The sequence below is a fragment of the Jaculus jaculus genome, chromosome 4 (genome assembly GCF_020740685.1).
Source record: "Jaculus jaculus isolate mJacJac1 chromosome 4, mJacJac1.mat.Y.cur, whole genome shotgun sequence".
Taxonomy (NCBI): domain Eukaryota; kingdom Metazoa; phylum Chordata; class Mammalia; order Rodentia; family Dipodidae; genus Jaculus; species Jaculus jaculus.
Genome location: NC_059105.1, coordinates 57,174,070 through 57,197,654, shown reverse-complemented (window position 1 = coordinate 57,197,654; position 23,585 = coordinate 57,174,070). Strand labels below are relative to the sequence as shown.

At 39.0% G+C, this 23,585-nt stretch overlaps 1 protein-coding gene across 1 annotated transcript in view; it reads left to right on the top strand.

Moving 5' to 3' along the window:
- The first annotated feature begins 660 nt into the window (after nt 1-660).
- The window catches only part of Itprid2 (ITPR interacting domain containing 2), a 36,880-nt gene continuing 13,955 nt past the window's right edge, over nt 661-23,585 (top strand). The window contains exons 1-11 of the mRNA XM_004660283.2: nt 661-880; nt 1,208-1,253; nt 4,546-4,583; nt 5,616-5,672; nt 7,861-7,900; nt 7,987-8,085; nt 9,243-9,451; nt 9,850-10,544; nt 16,207-16,279; nt 20,104-20,192; nt 21,435-22,640. Of these exons, the coding sequence (XP_004660340.2) occupies nt 673-880; nt 1,208-1,253; nt 4,546-4,583; nt 5,616-5,672; nt 7,861-7,900; nt 7,987-8,085; nt 9,243-9,451; nt 9,850-10,544; nt 16,207-16,279; nt 20,104-20,192; nt 21,435-22,640 (2,760 nt within the window). The 5' untranslated portion in view covers nt 661-672. The remainder of the gene's footprint in view (nt 881-1,207; nt 1,254-4,545; nt 4,584-5,615; nt 5,673-7,860; nt 7,901-7,986; nt 8,086-9,242; nt 9,452-9,849; nt 10,545-16,206; nt 16,280-20,103; nt 20,193-21,434; nt 22,641-23,585) is intronic.

The window sequence follows — 23,585 nt, the reverse complement described above, 5'->3', positions numbered from 1 at the left end:
CGTGCTGTCATGCTCACGCAGCCCCTCCGACGTTAAGTCTCTTACACTGAAACTGAGAGAGTAGATCTCAGACACTTGTTTGCACGCGGGGGCGTTTTGTGAGACTTGGCCTTCGCACTTTACGGCTATTTCTGGATGAGAGAGAGGAGGAGGAGTTGAGAGAAGGAAAGGTTACAAGCAAACAAACAAATCTGGCTGACTCTTTCCTGAGGCTGCAGGGAGCCTCGGAGGCGGCAGCGCCGCGGCGGCCGCAGCAGCCACAGGAGGGGGCGGGGTCCGCTCCTCCGCTCCCAGCGCGTCCCCGGCCGGAAGGGGGCGTGTCCTCGCCGAGGGCGGGGAGCGCAGGCGCGCGAGGGGCGGGGCCTGGCCGGGGCTAGTGGGCGGGGCCTGGCCGGGGCGCGGGGCTCCCGCGGCGCTCGCTCGAGCCACTCGCGCTCCTGCGCCGCGTCCGGCGGGCTTCATGTGAAGCGCGGTCGCTCACTCCGCCCCTCCCTCCCCTTCCTTCCCTCCCTCCCTCCCTGCCCCTCCTACTCCTCCTCCTCCTCCTCCTCCGGTGCCCGCTCCGGTTCTCCCCCCCGCCCCGGGCCCCCTGCCCGGCGGGGCGCTGACAGCAGCGGCGGGGGTCCGCGCGGCCGCCGCCGTGTCCCGTGCAGGCTCGGGCTGGCTGCGGCCATGAACCGGCCCCAGGCGGCGTCGGCGGAGGCGGAGGAGGAACTGGAGTGGCAAGTGGCGAGTCGCCGGAGGAAGGCCTGGGCCAAGTGCCGCAGCTCCTGGCAGGCGTCGGAGACGGAGGATCTGTCCACCGAGGCCACGACGCAGGACGAGGACGACGACGACGACGACCTGCCGGGCACGAAGCTACCGGCGGCTGCGGGGCGAGGTCGGTGCGCCGGGGACGTGCGTGCGGGTGCGGGGTGGGGGGGGTGGGTGCGTGTCCAGGCCGGTCTCGGGGTGCACGGGGCCCGGGGGACCCGGACACTCACGACCTTTAATCGCGAGCGCGTGACCGGCGCCCTGGCCGCGGCATGTGCACCTGGGCGCCGTCGCTGTTCCAGGCGGGACGCCGGGACGGGCTGCCCCGGGGCTGCGTGGTGCTCGCCCAGGTGGGTGTCCTCGGTGCCCGTGTCCAGGGTCACCCGGCTTCAGGTCCTTCGGGCGGTGGGAGGGGGGGATCGGTAACGCTCTGTCCTCTCCGTTCTGTTCGCAGGAAACGTGCCCAACGAGAAGATCGCGATATGGCTCAAGGACTGCCGGTGAGTCCCGCCTGGGCGCCCGGGGTTGGCCAGGGGACGCGGCCCGGGCTGCCCCTGTGGGTCCCCGTGGCAGCTGTGAGCAGCGAGCAACCGGAAAGCGAGCCCGCCTGCACATAGCTTCCTCCTTGAAGAGATTACAAATGGAAGTGCTGTGGCCTCTGGTTACTTGGTGACAGCGTTGACTGTTAAGAGCTTCAGCTGCCTCTGCGTGATGTTAAGTTAGCATCCCAGAAAGGGACCATGCCCTGGCTGCATTTGAAAGAATTCTCTCCTTTCACAGGACATTCTTTTTGCCTTTTATTTTGGCCTCAGTTACATCTGGAACCAGCTCATTTTCCTTTCAAATGCGTGTTAAAGGAGTGGAGTCACTCCACTACCTGGGTTTTAATTTTGTTTCTGCGCCTTAATTCTCTACTGAAAACTATTTAAAGGAGCTCACTTTGCCCTTGTATTTTCCTTCTTGGACATGGATTTGTCAGATGGCGTTGGAATTCACAGAAGCTAAAAAGAGCTTTGAAGACAACTGCATAAATCTGTTTAGTTACATGCTTTGGCAAGTGGTACAAAAATGTTTGATAAAATTCAGAGGAGGTGAATCATATTTCAAGTGAATCTGACTAGTAAAAAGTGCTTGTTTCTTTTTATTTTTTTTTTTCATTTTATTTACCAGTTATAAGACAAATGTTTAAAAGAATGTAACATTCTAACATTTGAGGATGTTTGCTTTTGAGCATATTTTTGTTCTTTCAGTTTATATTTGACTTAATTAGGGGATTTATTTTGAAAAGTGAATTTTACATATATGCTAATTTATATTTTACCGATAAAATACTGGGCACCACTTCATTAGTGTCTTGTTTTGAGTAACTGGAGTCTTACTGAAACTCTTCATTAACTCCTTGAGTTTTTTAAGAGATGTTCTACACTTTTCTAAACTTAAGGAAATATGTAAACCTTAACGATGCGCAGAGACAAATACAGTACCAAAAGTCTTTCCAAGACTGAGTCAAACTCCTTTTAACCCCTTCGTTTCCTAATTAGAGAACAAAGCCTTTTAGAAAGGAGCCACCTGCAGCCCATTTGAACATTGAATACTAGGATAGGGTGAAATGTTAAAGTTTGCATCTCCAGGACTTTTTAGGAGAGACTTTAAGAAGTATCTTTCTGGTTTCCTTTTAGAGGAGTATGAGAAGAAGATAAATCCTTGGTTTTACTTACATATTTCAACCTTCCATCTCAGGCTTGATTTAAATCCAGTCCTAAGCCGGGGCATGGTGGTGCATTCCTTAGTCCCAGCACTTGGGAGGCAGAGGTAGGAGGATCCCTGAGTTTGAGGTTGTCCTGAGACTACATAGTGAATTCCATGTCAGCCTGAGCTAGTGTGAGACCCTACCTCGAAAAACAAACAAACGAATATCCAGTCCTGAATACAGTACTGGCTTACTCTTAAAGTAGATTGATTATTCAAACTAAGTTTGTAGCGTTTAAGTTAAATTCAAATGTATAGTCAAAATATAGGTTTTAGGTAAGAGAAAGATGGCATTATTTTACAATGTCTAGGAATTGGGAGTGTGAAAGAGCCTAGCAAGTAGACATTAGTCCAAGTTGTCATTTGAGTGCAATGTGAAAATGCTGAAATTGACTAGGAAGCATTTATCCCTGAAAATTCCAGGCTTGTTGGTAAAGTTGATGTAGTATACTCAGATTACATAGCCCACTGCCCGTTCTGTTATGGTTTGCCTTATTTATACAAGTGCACCTTTTCTATACAACAATGGCTTAAGTAACTTGGAGAGTTAGAATAGGAAGATTTTACTGTTGCCTATATTATCATAGATGTGACTGGATTTTTTTTAAAATAGCATTTAAGGTCCTTTTCAGAGTTGGGCATCCATGTCTTTTGTACATTGTGTACAAATGACCTGAAGGCCATTTTCCCCCTTTACAAGTTCTCAAGTATTTTTTTTTCTCATTGCTGTCCAAATCCTGTTTTGTTTCCTAATGAGTCTTCGATAGCCATTTCATTTTTGATTAAACAAATTACTTGAGTTAGTGTCCGAGAAGAGAAATTGTGATAGGATTTGGAGGAGCATGACTAAATAGCAGACCCTTGTTTTATTTAGGAAGAGAATGCCAGCTATATTCTGCCTCTTGGCCACTTTCTATTAGCGCATAGATCAGTAGACAACTGTAGACAGAAATACAGTGTTTGACCTAACTGGGAAAAGTCTCATCGATGAGACTTTCATCGGGAGGTAAAGAAATTAGAAATTAGAGCTTTATTAAAATGTGTGCAAAAACCTTGCTTAAAGTTTTTATTAATGTTTCTGTGGTAATTATTTGGATCCTCCTTTTACATCTCCAAAGCACAAATTTTCAATGAAATATCATTGCTTATATACTTACTTGTACTTTTAATTGGCATATGAATAACATTATTTGAAAATGATACTTTTATGATTGATTTCATGCCTGCTTTGAAATTGTTACAGGTATATATTGTTTTAAAAAAAAATCACAAAATAGGACCTTCAAAATAAATAACAAAAGTAAGAACTTAGGAGAAAAGTAAACTTAGTTTTATGTTTGAAAAATAATTCTAAGACATTTGTATTTGAACTGCAAAAATGAGGAGAAAATAGCACTGGCTAATTCTTATCATTGATTCTCAAGGTGACATCAGTAATGTTCAGTAAAATGGAGAAATAAAGATTTTTTTAAAAGTTAAAATAGAAGGTAAATCCCAGACTTCTTCTTTTGTATCAGACAAGGCCATTGGTGGGGTTGAAGGCTGCTAGGCAGTGCGCTGGAATGCTAGTGATAGACTGATACACGAGCTTTAGGAAACAGCGTCCAGACTTGACATTTTAGCACTACTAAGTTAAGTTACCTGCTACTGAAGTTCCTTTTTCTCTAATCCTGTTCTCTATTTCTGTGGAGGGAGTTGAGAGAAAAAACATTTTTAATGCTTGTTACCATTTTTCTTTTTCCATTCTTTTTTTTAAAATAAAATACCAATTCATAACATTCATAATTGCCATTCTGGCTCTTATTTATTGGCAGAACAGAAAGTAGTTATTTCTAGTGAACTGACATGACAATAGGTATTTGCTTAGTTAATAGGATATTACTTATGTAATCTGCTCACATTCACATTCCTTGTGTGTTTAGGGAGGAGCATTAAATTGATTAAGATGATTGCTTAGCTGTAATTCTAAAGCTAGGCAGTGTGTGACAGTTCTCTAGAAGGGATTTCACAAGACCTGAGTCTTGTATGTTTCTATGGTTTCAGGACACCTTTGGGAGCTTCACTGGATGAGCAGAGCAAGGGTAAGATAAAGTTTCCTTTCTAAATCTGGTTTCTTATGAGGATCTTCCTTCATTTGTCCTCTGGGTGAAAGTGTGTGAATTACAAAAGTCATACTCAAGGTTATGATATATGCTATTCTAAGCTAGAAGTCCAAAGGAGAAACATTGTTACAAGCTATAAAAAAATACCTCTTTCCACACTGCAGTACTTGTATTTTTGTTGTCCAGTATTATAAAGACGTCTTAAATAGAGACTATGATATGTGAATGTCAGGAAATACATATTGGCAAAACTATGTCAACTTTAGTGCAGAATTTCTTTGGTTACATTAACTGAAATTGCCACACCTGAAATGTTAGCACCTGGGCAGGAAGCATTCTCAGATTTAAAATACAGTAAGAATGTACAGGTAGTGGCAAGGCATATAAGAAGCACAGTGTCGGGCTGGAGAGATGGCTTAGCAGTTAAGCGCTTGCCTGTGAAGCCTAAGGACCCCATTCGAGGCTAGATTCCCCAGGACCCACGTTAGCCAGATGCACAAGGGGGAGCATGTGTCTGGAGTTCCTTTGCAGTGGCTGGAGGCCCTGGCACTCCCATTCTCTCTGTCACTTTCGAATAAATAAATAAAAATAATTAAAAACAAAAAGAAGCACAGTGTCAGGAACACTTTGCTTGAGTCCATGAGTTAATATGGTGGTAGTGAGGGGAATAATTGCTTCAGTACCCAGGTTTCCGTGGAACTCTTGAGTAAGACACTGTCTAACCAAACATCTTTAGAAGCAAGAACAGTAGAAGGTACTTTGCTGTCCTGGCTGCTGAGGACTTTACCTGACCACAAGCACTTTATGTACAATAAAGAAATAGCTGATGCTTGTTTCCAGAAACTCAATAATCTTAATAAATTCTGAGTGTGTTCATGTTTGAGACATTTCCCTGTATGTTACAAAATATTTTGCCCAGTCAGTTTGTTACAATTAAAACAATGATTTTGTATGACGGTGGAAAAAAAAAATGTACCGAGATGAACTTTCTAAATTTTCATATTGCTTTAGGGGTTCTTGCAAGAAATGGAGGAAGTTTTGAAGATGACTTGTCATTGGGAGCAGAAGGTATGTTTGCTGCAAGGACTGTCTTTTCACAGAATTTTAAATTATCTTCATGAAAATTTTAAGTATGTTTAGAGCTAGGATCCTCAGCACTACATGTAAAGGTCTTGAATTGGCTCATATTTCACTGCAGCTTCCCTCGGTACATTTATTATTTAACCATTCCTGTAGGTTATGCCAGTGTGAAATGTGTCTGTGTCTCTATCTGCGTCTTCAGTGACTTGCATGCTCAGAGGAATTTTTTTGTACCTAAACCATGGAGATAGAAATGAGAGGAGAACTGTTCTGTACAAGGAAGGGAGCCTAAATATTTATACAGGGGAAGTGACATTGAAGCTTATTTTAGGGTGAAGTGGACTTGTGTGGTTCTTAGAGCTGCAGCTCGTCTTTCCCTTTACATTCCCCCTACCCAGTCTGTCTTTTCCCTGATATTTAGAAGAGTAAAAAACAAAGACAACATTGTTGATTTAGAATTTCCTTTGAATGTTAGGCTGTTTCTGTGCCAGACTATGCTAGCATTTTTAAGGTGTGTTGTATATACTCTGTAATTTTTACAGATTATGTTCTCGGCAGGTTCGTAATAGTTTCCCATTATGTAAAATTAAGTTTTTTTTTAATGATTGTTTTGATATGTTAAAATATATAGCTCGTTGATTATAGTATTATTTTTTGAAATTTTGTTTTGAGAGAGGGTCTCACTGTTATAGCCTTTGAACTCTTTCCTACTAGCTCATGCTGGTCTTGAATTCACATTTCTCCTACCTTTGCCTCTGAATGTTGGAACTACAGTTGTGAGCCACCTTACCTGGCTTCTCTTTGTGTTTATTTCATCAGATAAAATAGGTTATTAGTAGCTGTATGTCATAGTTATCAATATGTGCATTTTTAAAAAAGAATGAGTTTGTTAAATGATTAAAAGTTATAAATAAGAATGAAATTATACAGTGCATTTAATGCAGTGTTCTTTTACTGATTTCAGTATTATTGTAAGATTACTTATTTAGAAACCTTAAACATCAGAAAGTTTAAAATACACATTTTTATTATCTCTGTTGACATATTTTCAATGAATAAGTTTTAAGAGCTTCAGATTCCTGGTTCTTAACCAGTGCTCATGGAAATGTTTTAGATGCCTTATTCAATGCATGTCAGCTTTGCTGTAAATAGCACTTTTGATATCAGCTTTGTAAGTTTTGTAATATTTTATTGAGAACTAGAACTTAATAAGAAATCACTTAAAAGGATGAAGTTATTATGTTGTTTGACAATTATTTGAAGGCTGTTTTCATTACGTGAGTAAATATTTACTAAATGCTCTGTGTAAGGCACCATTCTGTTGGATATACACAGAAAAGGAAAAAGTGTCATGATTTTACATATCTGAAATGACAATAAAAAACCAACTATGTTGAAATGTTTTGTAATTAGTCTCATTATCTTTTCTGTAAAGGTTACAGGTAGCAATTTAAATCTAAACATGGATACTGAATTGCTTTGATCTTGTTCATCTAATTGAGAGGAAGTTTTTTGTTTTAAATTTTTTATTTAATTGCAAGTGTGCGGGGAAGGGAGGGAGGGAAAGAATGAGACTATGAATGAGGGCACCAGGTTCTCTAGTTGCTACAAACCAACTCCAGATGCATGTGCCACTTTGTGCATCTAGCTTTATGTGGGTACTGGAGACTCCAGCCCAGACTGTCAGGCTTTGCAGGCAAGCATCTTAACCGTTGAGCCTCCTCTCCAGCTTGAGAGGAACATCTTAAAAGAAAAGTTATCTTGAAATGAGTAGAAAATTTCAAGTCATGTACTTGAAGATTGGCTGTAACTTAAACTCATTATTAGTATGTACTTACTGTTGTTGCATTTCATACTGCCCAATCAGACTGTGCTCTTACAACTGTTTGTGTACAGCTTTTAAATATAACAGTACGACCTGTATAAGTGCTACTGGTCGTCTTCACTTTATTGAGCCTATAGAAGAATTTTATTGGTCCATAGATCTTTTTGTTTTAAACACTGAAGTGGAAGTAGGTTTAGGTTGAGTTTGCTAAAAGTTAAAATAACTAGGCTTTGGCATGTTTGATGTGGAACTGTATAGGTAACTTGTTTTCTTGAGTATTGTGTAATTCCCGGTGCGGTTCTTCTAACAACTGTGCTCCACCTGTGCTCTGTTTACTCTTTTTACCTGCAGCCAATCACCTCCATGAGGGAGATGCTCGAGTTGAAACCTGGTACGTAGCTATTTCATTCTGTTCCTTTTTCAAAACGCAAAAGATTTGTGAAAGCAAAGTTTAATGTTGTCTTTCTATTTTAATAGCAATAATATCTTGGCCAAAGAGAGAAGACTCCAATTTCATCAGAAAGGGAGAAGTATGAATTCTACTGGCTCTGGGAAAAGCAGTGGCACAGTCTCAAGGTAACTTATTTGAGAATTGTGTGATTACACTGAGTTACAGTAATCTGCTCATCACTCTGCCAGTCTCGGATTTGGTTTTGATAACATGAAATCACAAGGAACCCAAGTGTTTCCTGGGCTGTCATAACTGAAAAGTGCTTCTTTGTGAAAAAAAATGAGACTAAATAAGTAATAAGCAAGTGATACGTTTAACATGGTATTTTGAATTGTATGAACATACTAAAAGAGAAACTTGATTGGAGTCATTTCTCCTTGTAGAGAACCAAAGTGCCAAATTGTTAGGGACATAAAAGTCAACATAAGCCTCTCTCATTTACAGCATGATATTTCAGGATAAATTTGTTTTCTATGTGCTGAGCCAAAGATTTTTAAAATATATATTAAATTAGATAATATTTGGGCCTTTGTAATGGGTTTTAAATTGTTATACAAATTATTGCATTGCAACCTGAGCATTTTTCTTTGTATCTGTTTAAAATACTCTTCTATTGAAGTTCTATCTTCAACCTCCTGTTTTCTTCATTGTGCCTTAGAAAGCATGGATTATCACCTGTGTGAGAGGGAAAGATAATGTTTAATTCCTGGTGGAATCAGCAAGAAGTTGCCTATATGCATCCTGTGTCTCCCTACCATAGTCCTCCTCTTTCCTGCGTGGACGTGGGGGAGAAGAGTAAAGGAAGCACCTCCCTCCCTTTCTGACATTGGTTGTTGCCTTTACTTCCTTGGATACTGTCTGCTTGGATGATGATAGCTCTGAAAGCTCGTTTCCCAGAAAGATCCTTAGTACCAAAGTTGTACCATCTGACTAGGCTATTTTCCCTTTTCAATTCTTTAATCCATTTCTTCCTGATCATGGCTCATCTATCCAAATTTCCAATTAGTAGAAATCCACTATAGTGTCAAGAAAAAGAAGGTGAGGAATCACTTAGAGAGTTGTATGACTGTTCTAAGGTGTTAGCTCCCCAACAGTAGCAACCTGAGAGAATTTAGCCTTTCCAAGTGCTGTCCATGCTGTTATGTAGGCAGATGCTGTAATAAATAATAGTGTAAAGAACAAATATGAGCAAAAGATTTTATCACAAGACTGTGGATTCATTTATAATGTAATATGAAGTATAGATACACATCTTGATATTTGCTTTTTTTTTTTTTTGTAGTGTTTCAGAGTTGTTGGAGCTTTATGAGGAAGATCCTGAAGAAATTCTTTATAATCTTGGATTTGGGAGAGATGAACCAGATATTGCTTCGAAAATTCCTTCAAGATTTTTTAATTCATCATCATTTGCCAGAGGAATAGACATCAAAGTGTTTTTGAGTGCGCAAATGCAGCGAATGGAAGTAGAGAACCCAAATTATGCTCTAACAAGTATGATTTTTTATGTTAGCAAATTATTTTAAAAACTAGAATCTAGGTCAGATGGTCTTGTTTTTATTTTAAAGCCTGACTTATTTTTAGAATAGCACTGGAATGTTAATTAGTGGGTTTAATCAACATAATTACTTACTCTGAATTTTTATTACTCTATTTGTGGAGACTATTATATTCCTCCTTTCTCCAAATTGCATTTGTTTAAAAAGAAAAGAAGGAAAGAAGTAAAAATATTTCTCTTACCCTGTGACCATAGCAAAGTGTTAAGTGTTAGATGAGAAAGAATAAAATTTCATCATATTTGTGACCTTAGTTACTAGAATGCCAAACAATGGGATAAATGTAATGTATGTATGTATGTATGTATGTATATTTTACATTTTTTTCTTTTGTAGGCCGCTTTCGTCAAATTGAAGTGCTTACCACTGTGGCCAATGCATTTTCTTCGTTATATTCCCAAGTCTCCGGGACACCCCTGCAGAGAATTGGAAGCATGACTTCAGTGGCTTCTACCAAGGAGGTGGACTCCCCTCCACCTTTAACTCGAAGCAACACTGCTAATCGTTTAATGAAAACACTATCAAAACTAAACTTATGTGTAGATAAAACAGAGAAAGGAGAATGTAGTAGTCTTTCTCCAACAGTTGAAAAAGGAAAGATTCTAAGTATTTCAGTGACTGAGGAGAGTGGCAATAAGAATGATCCAAAGCCTCAGAAGGTTGTAAAGAAGAAAGACTCATCTTCTATGTTGGCTACAGTTAAAGAAGAAGTGTCACATGGTTCAGCAGCAGCTATGGAGAGTAATACCGATAGACTTTCTGATGAAGCAAATAGTAATTTTAGCCAAGAAAAGGAAAGTGAACAAAGTACTGAAACTCAAAGTCATGAGAATAAACCACTTCAGAAATCTGTTACAGCATCTGATTTAGGGAGTGATTTCAACATGTCCAGTCAGAGTGAGCTAGAAAACAGCAGTGAGGTGAAAAATTCCCTTTTGTCCACATCTGAAAAAGAGCCTTGTGCACCTCTGACAATCCCATCCATCAGAAATATATTAACACAGCAGAAGGATTCCTTCGAAATGGAAGAGGTAGGTGAACAATTTGCAGAGACCAGTTTTAGGTAGTGAGCTGGGAGGCACAGAAGAATGGGTGTGAGATGAGAGGTAGCCAACAAGTTGATTGGGAAATTAATCCTCATGGTGATGGTCCGGGTTTAGAAATTGATCACAAAAGTATGTGATATACAGCCCCTCTATCTCTGTCACCCACCAGCTGACACCTGTCTGTAATCCTTTCTTGCCCTCAAACCTAAGGTTGTGCTGCCTTGAGAGACAGTTTTAAATTCAGATCAATATTGCGTAATAGTAAAAAGCACTCTGAAATCACAGGGATTTGTGGTCAGGCTCTTCCCCTGAATTGTTTTTGATGGAGTTTTTCTTAAGGGCTCTCAGTGGTCAGGATAAGGGAAGAGAAGCTTGAGGATAGACTAGGTGAAGATCCACCTGACAGAGGCAGAGAACCTCCAGGAAAGGGCTTTGGAAGACTCCTGAAGAGGGTATTAGCAAGCAGAAGGCAAACACTGGTGACTTTATTTTTAGTCGGTGGTATTCCTGCTAGTTAACATAAATTTTAAATTAAACATAAAGAGACTTATTTGATAAACTTCAGCTAAGCCTTTTGGATCATAGGAACTGATACTTGTGAGCTGGAGCCTTACTGTCTGGGGCAGGACCACCCTGTGGGAGTGCTTGGCTCTTGAGTATCACTCAGGCTGGGAAGCAGGTAATAGTGGTTTCTCATGTTACACTTGAGGAAACTGAGGTATATGTCTTCTGTTAAGAATTTCGGCTATAAAATAATACATGTAATTTTCCTTTTTTGAAAATCTATGAAATATTTGCTTTGATAAATATTCATAGTACTTTTAGAATCATATGGGTGGTAGGGATTAGAACGTGAGACAAGTAGTTGTGTCTATACTTGATCTCTTAGCTGAGTTTTAGATCTTACAATTAAAGAAAACTTCATTCAGTACAAAGTGAAGTTGCTAAGAGAGCTATTTACCTTTTTTGTGTTCTTTGGATTTTTATACTTTAATTATAGCTATGCAAATTACAGAAAGAGGGAATCAGAGAAGCCTTTTGGAATATATTACATTTCCTAATAAGCTACTTTTCTGTTATTTCTGTTTCCTAGTACTTTATATTTCTACTTCTTCAGTGTCTAAAGTAATTTATTCCTTAGTACAGTGAGTGGGGAAGAGAATTATGGTGGCTTTTAAAACCTCTTATTCCATTCTGCTGCCTCTTGTCTGACTTTGGCTGTGAGTGAAAGGATGACTATAAATCACAATGAAGTCTAACTTCTTGCCTTCCTTTAGGGCCTGCTTCTGTGGTAATGCAATGAGAACTGCACAACATAAAAATTGCCATAAATGATGTTAGGTAGTTGAAAGTTTGATTTTTTTTTTTTTTTTACTCCGATTGGACAACATTCCTACATGTGCATTTTAAGTGAGTTAAAGTTATTTTTTAAGTTCTAGAATTCTTAAATTCTAAGCTAAAATAAGTGAGTATGTGTCTTCTAATTTTTTTCAAGATAACATACAAAAAGGTTCTTTTCAAAATCTATAAAGTGCTAGGTACAGTTGGGTGAGAAGTTCACTTTTAATGATAGATTTTTTTAGACTTTTTTTTTTTCTCCCTCTGCTGGCAAAAAAGTAAAAAAAAAAAAAAGTAACGTGGGCTTTTGTAAAAGTATAAGATTGCATGAGTGGTTTTAAGAATAATGAAAGATTTTGTTTTGTTTTTTAAAATATTTATTTGTTTATTTATTTATTTGAGTGTGACAGAGAGAGAGAGAAAGAGAGAGAGAGAGAATGGGTGCGCCAGGTCCTCCAGCCACTGCAAACAAATTCCAGATGCATGCACCCCCTTGTGCCTGCGGCTAACATGGATCCTGGGGAATTGAGCCTCGAACCCGGGTCCTTAACTTTCACAGGCAAGCACTTAACCGCTAAGCCATCTCTCCAGCCCAAAAGACTTTTTTTTAAATCTTTACTTTTGTCACCAAGCATCATAGAGTATGTGTGTGATCCCAGTGTCCAGGAGGCTAAGACAAAGAATATCATGCATTTGAGGCCAGCCTAAGGTACATAAGGAGATTCTGCCTCAAAAACAAAACAGAACTAGAAAATTACTTTGTCATCTGTAGATGCATTGTATATATTGTATATTGTTAAGGATAACAAATTATTTTTGTTCAAATACATTTAAAATGGATAAAACCCATAATTAGGTTTTTATCCCTTTGGGACCTTTAAAGAAAGCTTGCAGAACAATGAATAAAGCAGGGAAATAACATGTTATTTTAATTTCCTCTAAGGCATGGTTGGAATCATGCTGACAGACGAAAAGAACAATCTTACCAAAGCAGACTTTGTAGATCCCATTGAAAGTAGCTGTTTTTCTTTGGGACTCCCTTTGACTGGGGCTTAGTTCCTGTTGTGAATGATCTTCCTGTATAAGCAGCAAGAAAACATGAGTTAGAGTTCTCCTTCTGCTAGCCATTCTCAAGTAGGTTCCCTGAACACCAGCCATCGGGGACACTGGCTGGAGAAAGTCTTGCTGTGGGGCTCTGTGTCTGAAGCCACATCTGCTGAGGCTGAAGGTAAGACATGACAGGCACCAGACCAGGGAGGAACTATTTAAATGGGAAGAGAAGTAAACAATGGCAGCACTGGTGCAGTGAAAGTGGCTGGACCTTGGCATTATAAAGAAGTCCAGAGACTAGTTTTGGTTAAGTTAATGTGCCTTCTAAAAAGTGTTTTAGAATGCTTCAACATAAAAATTTCAATATCCTAGTATTAATATTTCTTATGGGGTAAGAGGTTGGGGAGAGGTTTTTCATTCTTAGTGGTTTTGTTGGATAATTTCTGTGTTCTGTTGGCTGTTTTTAACACGTCATGGTAACTCTGAGCCATACATTAGAAGTTTGAGTGATTCATAGTTAAAACCAAAGTGGTCCTGTGAAAAGCAATTGCTAATCTTTGAGGCATAAAAGAAAACTAATTATTAGAAGAAGGAACCTTTACTTCTTTACTGCAGCGCTGAGTAAGGGAACTTCTATTAAGTATAATCATTGGCTATATATGTAATCACTTCTAAGTTGACAAGTGTGAGTAACTATTCTACTCCTATCTTCGTACTGATTGCTGATTTAATTAATATATTTCATTACTTTCAGCTAAGTTTTAGATATAAATACTAACATGTGACCCCTGTGTAGCCCAAAAGCCTGAGTTTTTTTTTTTTAACCTAAAATACTTTAACTGTTTTAAAAACAAAAATGTTCCTGATAGTGAAAATAAACTTGTGTGGGGGGGTGTATGTGTGCGCGCATGTACACACATGTGCATACACATGCATACCTTTAAAACTTAAGCTTTTAAGGTAATTTACACATCATAGGCTAGTACAAAGTGGGTTCTTTGAATTCGTTTTCCAGTGTCCTCTTTGTACAAATGACAAGGCATCTTCCTGCACTTATCATTCCACACTTCTAATCAGGAGTGGCCTCTCCATCATCTGAGGGATGTCATATCTTGACTGTTACTGTTTCAAAGTTCAGTTGCAGCTATGTTACTTCACCTTTACAGACCTGTGAGGACTTTTCTGTCTTTATTTCACAATTGGAAAAAGAAACAGTAATGATCACAGACAATTTTTGAAAGCCAGTAAATATCTTTAGTTAGACTTTCATGCAGGGTAGTTATTGTAAGGTAGTTTGGTTGTTAGGGAAGACAATGGGCAAAAACTGAAGTCATCTGATGAGAAGCCTCATATAACCTCTTTGCAAAAATATGCTTTCTTTAGGTTTTTTTTTTGATGTTATAAAACAGAATTGTGATTTTTTTTGTGTGAGTTTTTTCTGTTTGTGGGGGTATGTTGGAGTGGGTAGGTATATCTGCTCCAAATTGATTGCTTTCTTTTAATAGTTGTACCCAATAATAAAAGATAAGATAATATCATTGCTAGCATTCTTTCTTTCTGTCTTCATCAATTTGATACTGTGATTTCACTGAGTGAGAATAACCATCCTGACATTAGAAGTTTTGTAAGTAAAATATAGCCCTCTTAGCTTTGTAAGTTTCCTGCAGCTGGTGAAGGACTGTGTAATGAAAGGAAAAAGACATTGCATTTTTTTCCCCATAGGATAACAACATTAGAGATAGTACTCTGAGTAAGCATTCTTATTAAATTCATGTTACTGTGTGTTTCATAAGTCTTAAGGAAATAGAATATGTGATAATTCTACATTTCACAAAGAGAGATTATAAGTTAGTGTCCCATTCCATTGGCAGTGTCTAAACTGAGATTCCTAGAATATGAATAGTTACTTGAATTTCTCTGAACATTTTTGTGATCTAGTGATAATTACTTTTTTAGAATTCTGTTAAAAGTGGGGTCTAAATAGCAGCTAATAATAAGTCTTTTGTTGAATATAAAAAGCAAATGCACTTTGTTCCCTTGTATAGAAAACAATGGTTTTCCGGTTCAACTTGTATCTATTGCTTTCAATAATATCCTTTTTAAATAGTAGATCTTACTTTATATATCTTACATAAGAAAAACCAGAGAAATACGTAATTGGTTAGTAATGACATTAACCTTTGTGTTTTTTTTTTCGTGTTGACTTTTCTACTCATTCCTATGGAGTATTTCTTATTATTAAATAGAATAATAGTTTAAAGAAGCAGAGTTCAAATTAAAACCTTGTTTGTTGTTTGCTGTCTGCTTCTGCAAGGTCAGAAACATATACTTGGCCATGTTGCTCACTGTTTGTGTGGTGAAGGGATGAAAATTAGTATGCCCCTCCCCTAATTTCTAATCTTGACCTGGAGTTAATTATATTCAAATAGATAATGTCCTCACATGGGGGGAGAATTTGATTAAGAATCACAAATTCATAAATAATGTAGTTGTGCAGCTAGGAAAAAGGAATATTTTTGTAGGTTTTATACCTTTATTGAATAGAATTTTTGGAGGGAATTTCTGGTTAAAACCTTCAGATATTTTTGCTATAACAAGAGCTGCCTTTCTACTTAAAATTCCCAGATGTGCTTTAAAAAGCATTTATAGAGCCTACTGGGTGTGGTGGTACATGCCTTTAATCCCAGCCCTGGGGAGGCAGAGGTAGGAGGATCACTGTGAGTTTGAGGCTACCCTGAGACTCCAGGTCAGCCTGAGCTAGAGTGAGACCCTACCTTGAAAAGCCAAAATAACCAAAAAAAAAAAAAAATTATAATCAGGACAAAGAAGTTTTACACATGTGACATTTGATGACATAAACTCTTAATTTTAGAACACTTTGCTGTGGAAGCACAGTGTCCCATTTCATGGATAGAAGACTTGTAATTGCCTCCAGTATATGTTAGTGATGGTCTGCTCTGATGTATGAATTACCATTTTTCCTCAAGTTGGACTTAAAATTGAATGTTTAGAGAACTTCTGGCATGGGTCTCTTCTTCATGAGAGTGACTGGGTAGAAATAAAATAGTCTATACGTGTAGCTATTCTTCTGAAGCCCCCAGGTTGAGTGCCTTAATTAGCTGGAAACTAGGTCGGAAATTAACTTTTGTGACAGTCTAACTTTGTTGAGAGGAAAATGCCTGCATGATGCTTGGATGCGGCTCAGGCTGGTGGGTGAGACTGATGGTCATTAAGAGACATCCTTCTTTGACTTCTTCAGGTTCAGAGCACAGAAGGAGAAGTACCTCATGTGCCAGCCACTTACCAGCTAGGTCTCACCAAGTCCAAAAGAGGTAAGTACATTGGTACCCACTCCTCCAGCACATCCTTTAGGAGTTATCAGTCAGTTGGGAAAATGTCTTATCTATCAGCATGTTTAGTAGTGGTAAGTGTAAAAAAATTAGGAACATTAATTTGTATTTTCTTGAGAATGTATGCTTATAAAATTTTATTTGTTTATCCAGTAATGACCTTGTTACACAATTCTGGCTTCTCTAAGTTTTTTTTTTTTTTTTTTTTTTGAAATCTGCCCAAGGTCTGGAGAAAAAGCAATTGAAACAGATTAGGGATATTTTTTACCTTATCATGATTGAAAATGCAATTATGCTATCCATCTCCTAGCTTTATGCAAATATACCTTCTAAGTTTAATATCTCCAGTATAGCTCAGACAGAAAAAAGTTAGTCTCAACAATAGTTAAATCTAGTTAAATAAATTCTGACTGTGGAGCAAAGGTGAGTGGCTGTAGATATCACTCTTCCCTTAACATATTAATTATTGACCAGGAACCTTGAATCCATTCTTTACACTTTTAACTTGCAACCAGAAAAAAAAAAAAAAATGATGTCTTGTTTAAAATATGAAAAGCTTTTGTGCTTTAGAGAAACAAAAAGGAAGAAGTGAAATGGCCACTGAAGGTAGGACTTATTTTTGAAACTGCACATGCTGAACTGCCCTCCCCCTTTGAAACAAATGTTTATATGTATGTTCCGAGAATAGGAAATTACATGTTTGTTTTCTCCTGATCTCTGAAATTACTCTGAGGAGACAATTTGAATGTAATTTTTCTCTTATTACAGTATGGTACTGAAGAGAAAGAGCTGTAGTCTCACTAAATCACTACAGTTGTAGGCAGGTAGAAGTTGAACTTTCTCATTTGATTTTCTTCTTTCAGAAGTCCATAATCATGTCTACGTCTGAATTATATGATCAAGAAGCCTTTGCTTTTGATTAATTGGCAAGGGCCATAATGAGAAAAGCATCTGGCTTAGTAAAATTGGGATAAAATACAGTAAAATTGCTTCAAGTTGTTTTAAGAGCAGGCTCTGAGTAGTGGGAAAAGTGGAATGTAATTTATATTCACATCTGAGATTATTCCCCTGTTATCATTTCTGTGTCTCTTTTTCAGGTGGTATAAGCAAAAATGCTAGCACTTGTCAGACTTCTATTAACTAAAAGAGTTTAGAATATTCATGTATAAGAGAAAGACATAGAATCAATAGCAGCATTTTTGGTCATTTTAGATATTTTGAAAGGTAGCCATCACATTTGAGTACTGTGATATGTAATTGACTAATCATAATTTCAGAAGTAAAATCATTGGTAGTATATTCATGTCACAAGTTAAAAAAATTCAGAAGGAATGTAGCTAAACATTTAAAGTCAAAATTCTATTAATTTCAAATGTCTTCTGGGATTTATGTACTGCTGACTTTGAGAGGTTTAATGACTCAACTGATGTCCCAAACTCATATTTGATAGCAACATTGAGAAAAATCCAACGTTTCTTTGGATATAGAAGACAATAAATAATTTCTTTAGAGAGGATATTCAGGCATACATACGCATATACATATATACATATATATATATATAAGTGTCCAGCTTCTATTCTGCTTCATTTTTTCTCATTTTAATGCTTCCTATAACATTCTAATAAAAATGATATAGCTTGGGCTGGAGAGATGGCTTGGTGGTTAAGGCACTTGCCTGCAAAGCCAAAGGACTGAGGTTTGATTCCCCAGGACTCACATAAGCCAGATGCACAAGGTGGTACATGTGTCTGGAGTTCATTTGCAGTGGCTAGAGGCCTTGACACACCCATTTTCTCCCTCCCTCCCTCCTTCCCCCCTCCCCCCCTCACCTTCTTTTCTGCCTCTTCTCAAATAAAAAAAAAAAATTTAAAAAGAGATAGTTTTAGATTATAACTAATCCTTTTTCCACATTTTTCTCTAAAGAATTTATTTTTTGTGTGTGGAAATATCTGAACCAGATTCTAGTTAGTGATATATAGCCTTTTTTTTTTTTTTCTTTTCAAGACAGGATCTCTTTATGTAGCTCACACTGTCCTCAAACTCATAATCCTTTTGTATCAGTTTTCTAAGTCCCCTGTTCATGTGAGTATGGCACAGTTCCTGATGGAGTAGCTTAGAGAACAATTTATCCTACCTTCTCATGAGCAGCCCTGTGAGGTGGAGGGTTGTAATACCATTTCAGAGGAAAGAAGCTACTGTTGTCAATGATCTGGCAGAGCAGAAACAGCCTCTCTGTTCTTCCTACCAACCCATGCCTGCTCTGAAGAGAACAGTCTACCACCTACCTGAACATGGAATTACACTCTGGTGGCAGCTGGTACAGTTCTTATTTGCTGCCTAGTCAACAGATCTTTGAGAGAAGCTCAGCCACAGCTGGTCACTGGCTTTTCTGGGCTTGTGAGCAAGTGCCTTTTGTCCAACTTGATAGGCACTTTCACTTCTAAATCATGTATATGACTGTTTAATTCTGTTGTTGCTTAAGGAAAGAGTTATCACTAAGTCATTCAGCAAGTAGTATTTATTGCCTGCTTGTTCTGCACTCTAGACTATTGAGAAGTAAGGTTCATGCCTTTCCTATGCTCACAGCATTGCTTTCTTAGACATGTAAAGACATAATTACAGTGATAAACACTATGACATAGGAATTAATCACTTTTAAATTAATATAATGTCCAAGTACTATCTGTTTTTATATGTTCAGATGATTTGACAAAGACACTTTATCTACATGTTATGAAGTTCTGTAGTACCCTACTATCTCACGAGTCCTCGTCTTAACAAATGTAATACGTATAAACTCACCCATGGTGGCAACTGTGGCATGGATAGAGTGTCATCTTGCTTGCTGTACTTAGGTGGCTTTTTGTTTTGATAACTAGAAGGATTTTATGTAATTGACAGTATTATAGATCAATTGAATCTTTGACTTTTATAGAATTAGTATGAAAGAATTTTTTTATATTTATTTGAGAGAGAGAAAGAGGCAGATCAAGAGAGAAAGAGAGAATATGGATGTACCAGGGCCTCTAGCCACTGTAAATAAATTGCAGATGCATGTGCCATCTTGTGCATCTGACTTTATGTGGATACTGGGGAATAAGACCTGGGTCCTTAGGCTTCGCAGGAAAGTACCTTAACCACTTAGCCATCTCTTCATCTCTTCAAGGAATGTTTTATGCTGTGTGTGATGGCGCACACCTTTAATCCCCACGCTCGGGAGGCAGAGGTAGGATTACCATGAGTTCAAGGCTAGAGTGAGACCCTACCTCAAAAAACCAAAAAAAAAAAAACAAAAACAAAAACGAATGTTTTATAACAACACAAATAATCTGTGTTACTTGAAACATCAGAGATGTTTAAATATCCTTGCAGGTTACTTATTGTTTTGGCCTTAATTTTAGTTTACTTTCCTAGGAAGATACTAAAGCTTTATTATGCAATCTGCATATCAGCTTCTAATCTCACTTCTCACTCTATAGATGTACATAATGTGAATGGTTTATTTTGGACTTCATTGTTTAGTAGACTATCTTTTATTTCTACCAGTGTTCCTCTTAAGACTTAATTAGGTTTACCAAAATACAGTATAATTTGAGCTTAATTAGCCACTGAATGCCCAGAGTTTCTGATATACAATCTGATTCAGCTTTTATTTGAACTCAGGTTACCTCCTGTGTTTTGAAGCCACAATTTTGCATAAGTAATGAATGTTTTCTATCTGTTGGGGATCATATCTGTAATCACATTGCAGACATGATGCCTTAGTTAGTGGTTTTGTGTAACTGCACTGTTTTCACTGATAGATCATCTGTTACGTACTGCCAGTCAGCATTCCGATAGCAGTGGCTTTGCTGAGGATTCTACAGACTGCCTTCCCCTCAGTCATCTGCAGGTACAATTTTTCTATTGTAATAAGCATCTTATTAACGTCTTTGAAGATGACTCTTCAATAAGTAAATATTTCAAGACAATTTTTAGTTTTTAATTTTCAAATGGCATTAAGACTAAGACCTATGGAATGTGGATGTTAGCTAAGCATTTTGCTGCATATTTTAAATTTCACAAATTCTTCATCTCTCTGATTATTTTTTTTTTAATTCTTAATATTGCACCACCAATAATTAGATTATTTTGTTTTAACCTGCTTGGGTCTTGTTTATATATATATATATTGTTTTGTATGTATTTTGTAATTTTATGTTTATTTGGTAGCTCACATTAATTGTCTATTATGTGAACTTTTATGCAGACTGTTAAATAACCCAGAAAACAGGCACATCATTATCTGTGAGGAGTTTTTTTTTTTTTATGTGAGGAGGTCTAAGACACACAGGACAGGGTTTGACAATGTCTTTTAAGAAAACTTGAACATCAGAATGAGGAATAAAACCTAAAAGAATTCTCCAAAGCCATAGCATTGTAAGGGTAAACAGATAAGAGACATATCTAAGGATAAAATAATAGAAATAATATGTGGACAGAAGAGTGGAGAGGAGGAGAGAGGGAGAGAGAGACATAAAATTTGAGGTTGTGGCTCTAGGAGAGCCTGACAGGAGAGAGTGGTAATGGAGTTTGTGAAGCAGAAGCGTGTCTGGAGGATAGGTCGGTGATGAGGAAAAGAAGGTAGGACAGCTTGCTCCCTCAAGGTCTTTCAGTCTTTAGCATGAAAATGATTTAGATAAGTGGTTCAGCTAAGGGAAGGGGCCATAAGAGAAGGAGAGTTTGATCCAGAAACAGTCTAGGATGTAACTACAGAAATACCCTGGCCTGGAGAAGATGTGGACAGAAGCACAGGTTGGAAGGATGAACTTTGAAAACAGACGTTACTTCTTTTACGAGTGAAGAAAGGTAATAGTAGCAAAGATGATATAGTGACACTAAAAGGTATGGGGAAGAATGTTGAAGAATTTTGTGTATCCTGTCAGTCAGTGCCATGTGTTCGAAAGGGATTTAAGGAAAATAGAAAGTCTACAATACTCTGAGAAAGTGGGGACAAGGGTTGCTGATCTGGGGCTGTAATGCAGAGTAACTGAGGTGGGAGACCATGAAAATGTGGACACAGCTACTCATGCAGGATTTTGTCAGTCATACCGCTTTCTTTTCTTCATATTCTCCACATGTTTCTCTTCTTCAGGTTCATGAGTCCCTGCAGGCCATGGGGAGTAGTGCTGATAGTTGTGACAGTGAGACAACTGTCACTTCATTTAGTGAAGACCATATGACTCCAACAGCACAAGAGCAGCCTTACTTCAATGAATCAGAGGAGGAATCTCGTGCTCCTCTTCATAAAGGAAGAACAAAGGCAGCAAGCATTGGTGACAAAAAAATGTCAGATAGTCAAGATTTCCCTCCATCTGAGACTGCCAAGAATGCAGAAGACAGACTGCCTGCCTGGGGTCCTGGTCATCATGTTGCTGTCATTACTGAGACCAAAGGGGATTTGTCTCCAACATGCACTGTAGAGCTTCTGAGGGAGGCAAGTGGGGAAAGTGATATGGATAAAAGCAGCGAGTGTGAATTTGCCCAGTACACCACACACCACATTCTGAAATCTCTGGCTTCTATTGAAGCTCAGTGTAGAGACTTGAGCTCTGAAGAGACAACTGGGCCTCCCTCCTCTGTAGACCTAGTTAATACTGCTTTGCAAAGAGCTCAAATGAAGGTTTGCTGCCGGTCTGGACAAAGAGTAGGGCGTAGCCTCATAAAATCAAAAGATTTGTTAAAACAAAGGTACTTACTTGCAAAAGCTGGCTATCCTCTAAGAAGGTCTCAGTCCTTACCAACCACCTTACTGAGTCCGGTCAGGGTTGTGTCTTCAGTCAATGTGCGCCTGTCTCCAGGGAAAGAGACCAGATGCAGCCCGCCTTCCTTCACCTACAAGTACACACCCGAAGAGGAGCAAGAATTGGAAAAGTCGGTGACTGAGCAGGATAGTCATCCTTTAGTTAAATCCACCATTTTCATCTCTCCACCCTCTGTGAAGAAAGAAGAACCCCAGAGTGAGGTGACCCCATCAGAGGAATGCCACCATGGAAGGATTCCCACCTGTCCACCATTTGCTCCACTGTATCAGTCCACCTGCTCGCTTCACTCTCTCCACTCCGAGTGGCAGGAGAGGCCCCTGTGTGAGCACATGAGAACTCTGAGCACTCACAGTGTCCCCAGCATATCAGGTGCTGCCTGTGGTGCCTTTGCTTCCCCTCTCGGGTGTCCTTACTCACATAGACCTGCTGCTGCCTACCCTTACCGAGCATACTCCGCGAATCCTCCTTCTGCCATAGAAATGCAGTTGCGCAGAGTGTTGCACGACATTAGAAACTCACTGCAGAATCTTTCACAGGTATGAAACAAAGTTGCCTTTTTTAAAATTTGAGACCCACAGAGATAGAATGGGCACACTAGGGCCTCTGGGCACAACAAACAAACTCCAGATGCCTGTGTCCCCTTGTGCATCTGGCTTACCTGGGTACTGGGGAATCACACCTGAGTTCTTAGGCTTCGCAGGCAAATGCCTTAACTACTAAGCCTTCTCTCCAGCCCAAGTTGACTTGTTTTATTTTACAGCTCTGAGCATCTTATTCACTGAGAAACTAAGATTGTCTCAGCTTTATTTTCATATGTGCTTAAACCTAGAATACCTGCTCTCTTATACAGTTCCCTTCGATCTCATGGGTATAGCTATAATTAATCCTGAACAAAGTTCATTACTGTACTGAAAAACCTCATTCCTTCATAGGGGAGGGATGATGCTCATTGGGTATTCTCCATGTTTCAACCTCTTTCATTGTCTGTCTAGAAACTGAAATGTCTTACTATTTAAAACACTTTCTTTCTCAAATTCCTTTCTCTCCTTTTCTTTGCCATTTGGATATGTTGACCACCTCTTCCTCCTGTAAGTCTTCCCACTGGCTTCGGCAGCACCGTGTGTTCTTCTCTGCTCGTAGCTCTCTGACTAAGCTTTCCCCTTCACCCACTGACCTCTGATGTTGGCCTCCTGGCACACACACAGTCCACTTCCACGGGCTCAAAACTGGAAGTACTCCAGAAGAGAACTGGAATCAGGTAAAATGTGACTTTAGATAAACTTTTCAAGTCATAGTAAGGTACACATTTAAATACTGACTGTCCTCATCATGGTTGTGCCCTAGAGTCTTTCAGCCTCATGGAGAGTATGAATGCTTCCTCATAGAGGCAGTTCTGGCAGCGGTAACTGAGCTACATAACCTTTTCTCTGCTATTTGTAACGCCGTCCACCTGTACTCCTGTGGTATACCCTTCGAGGCCA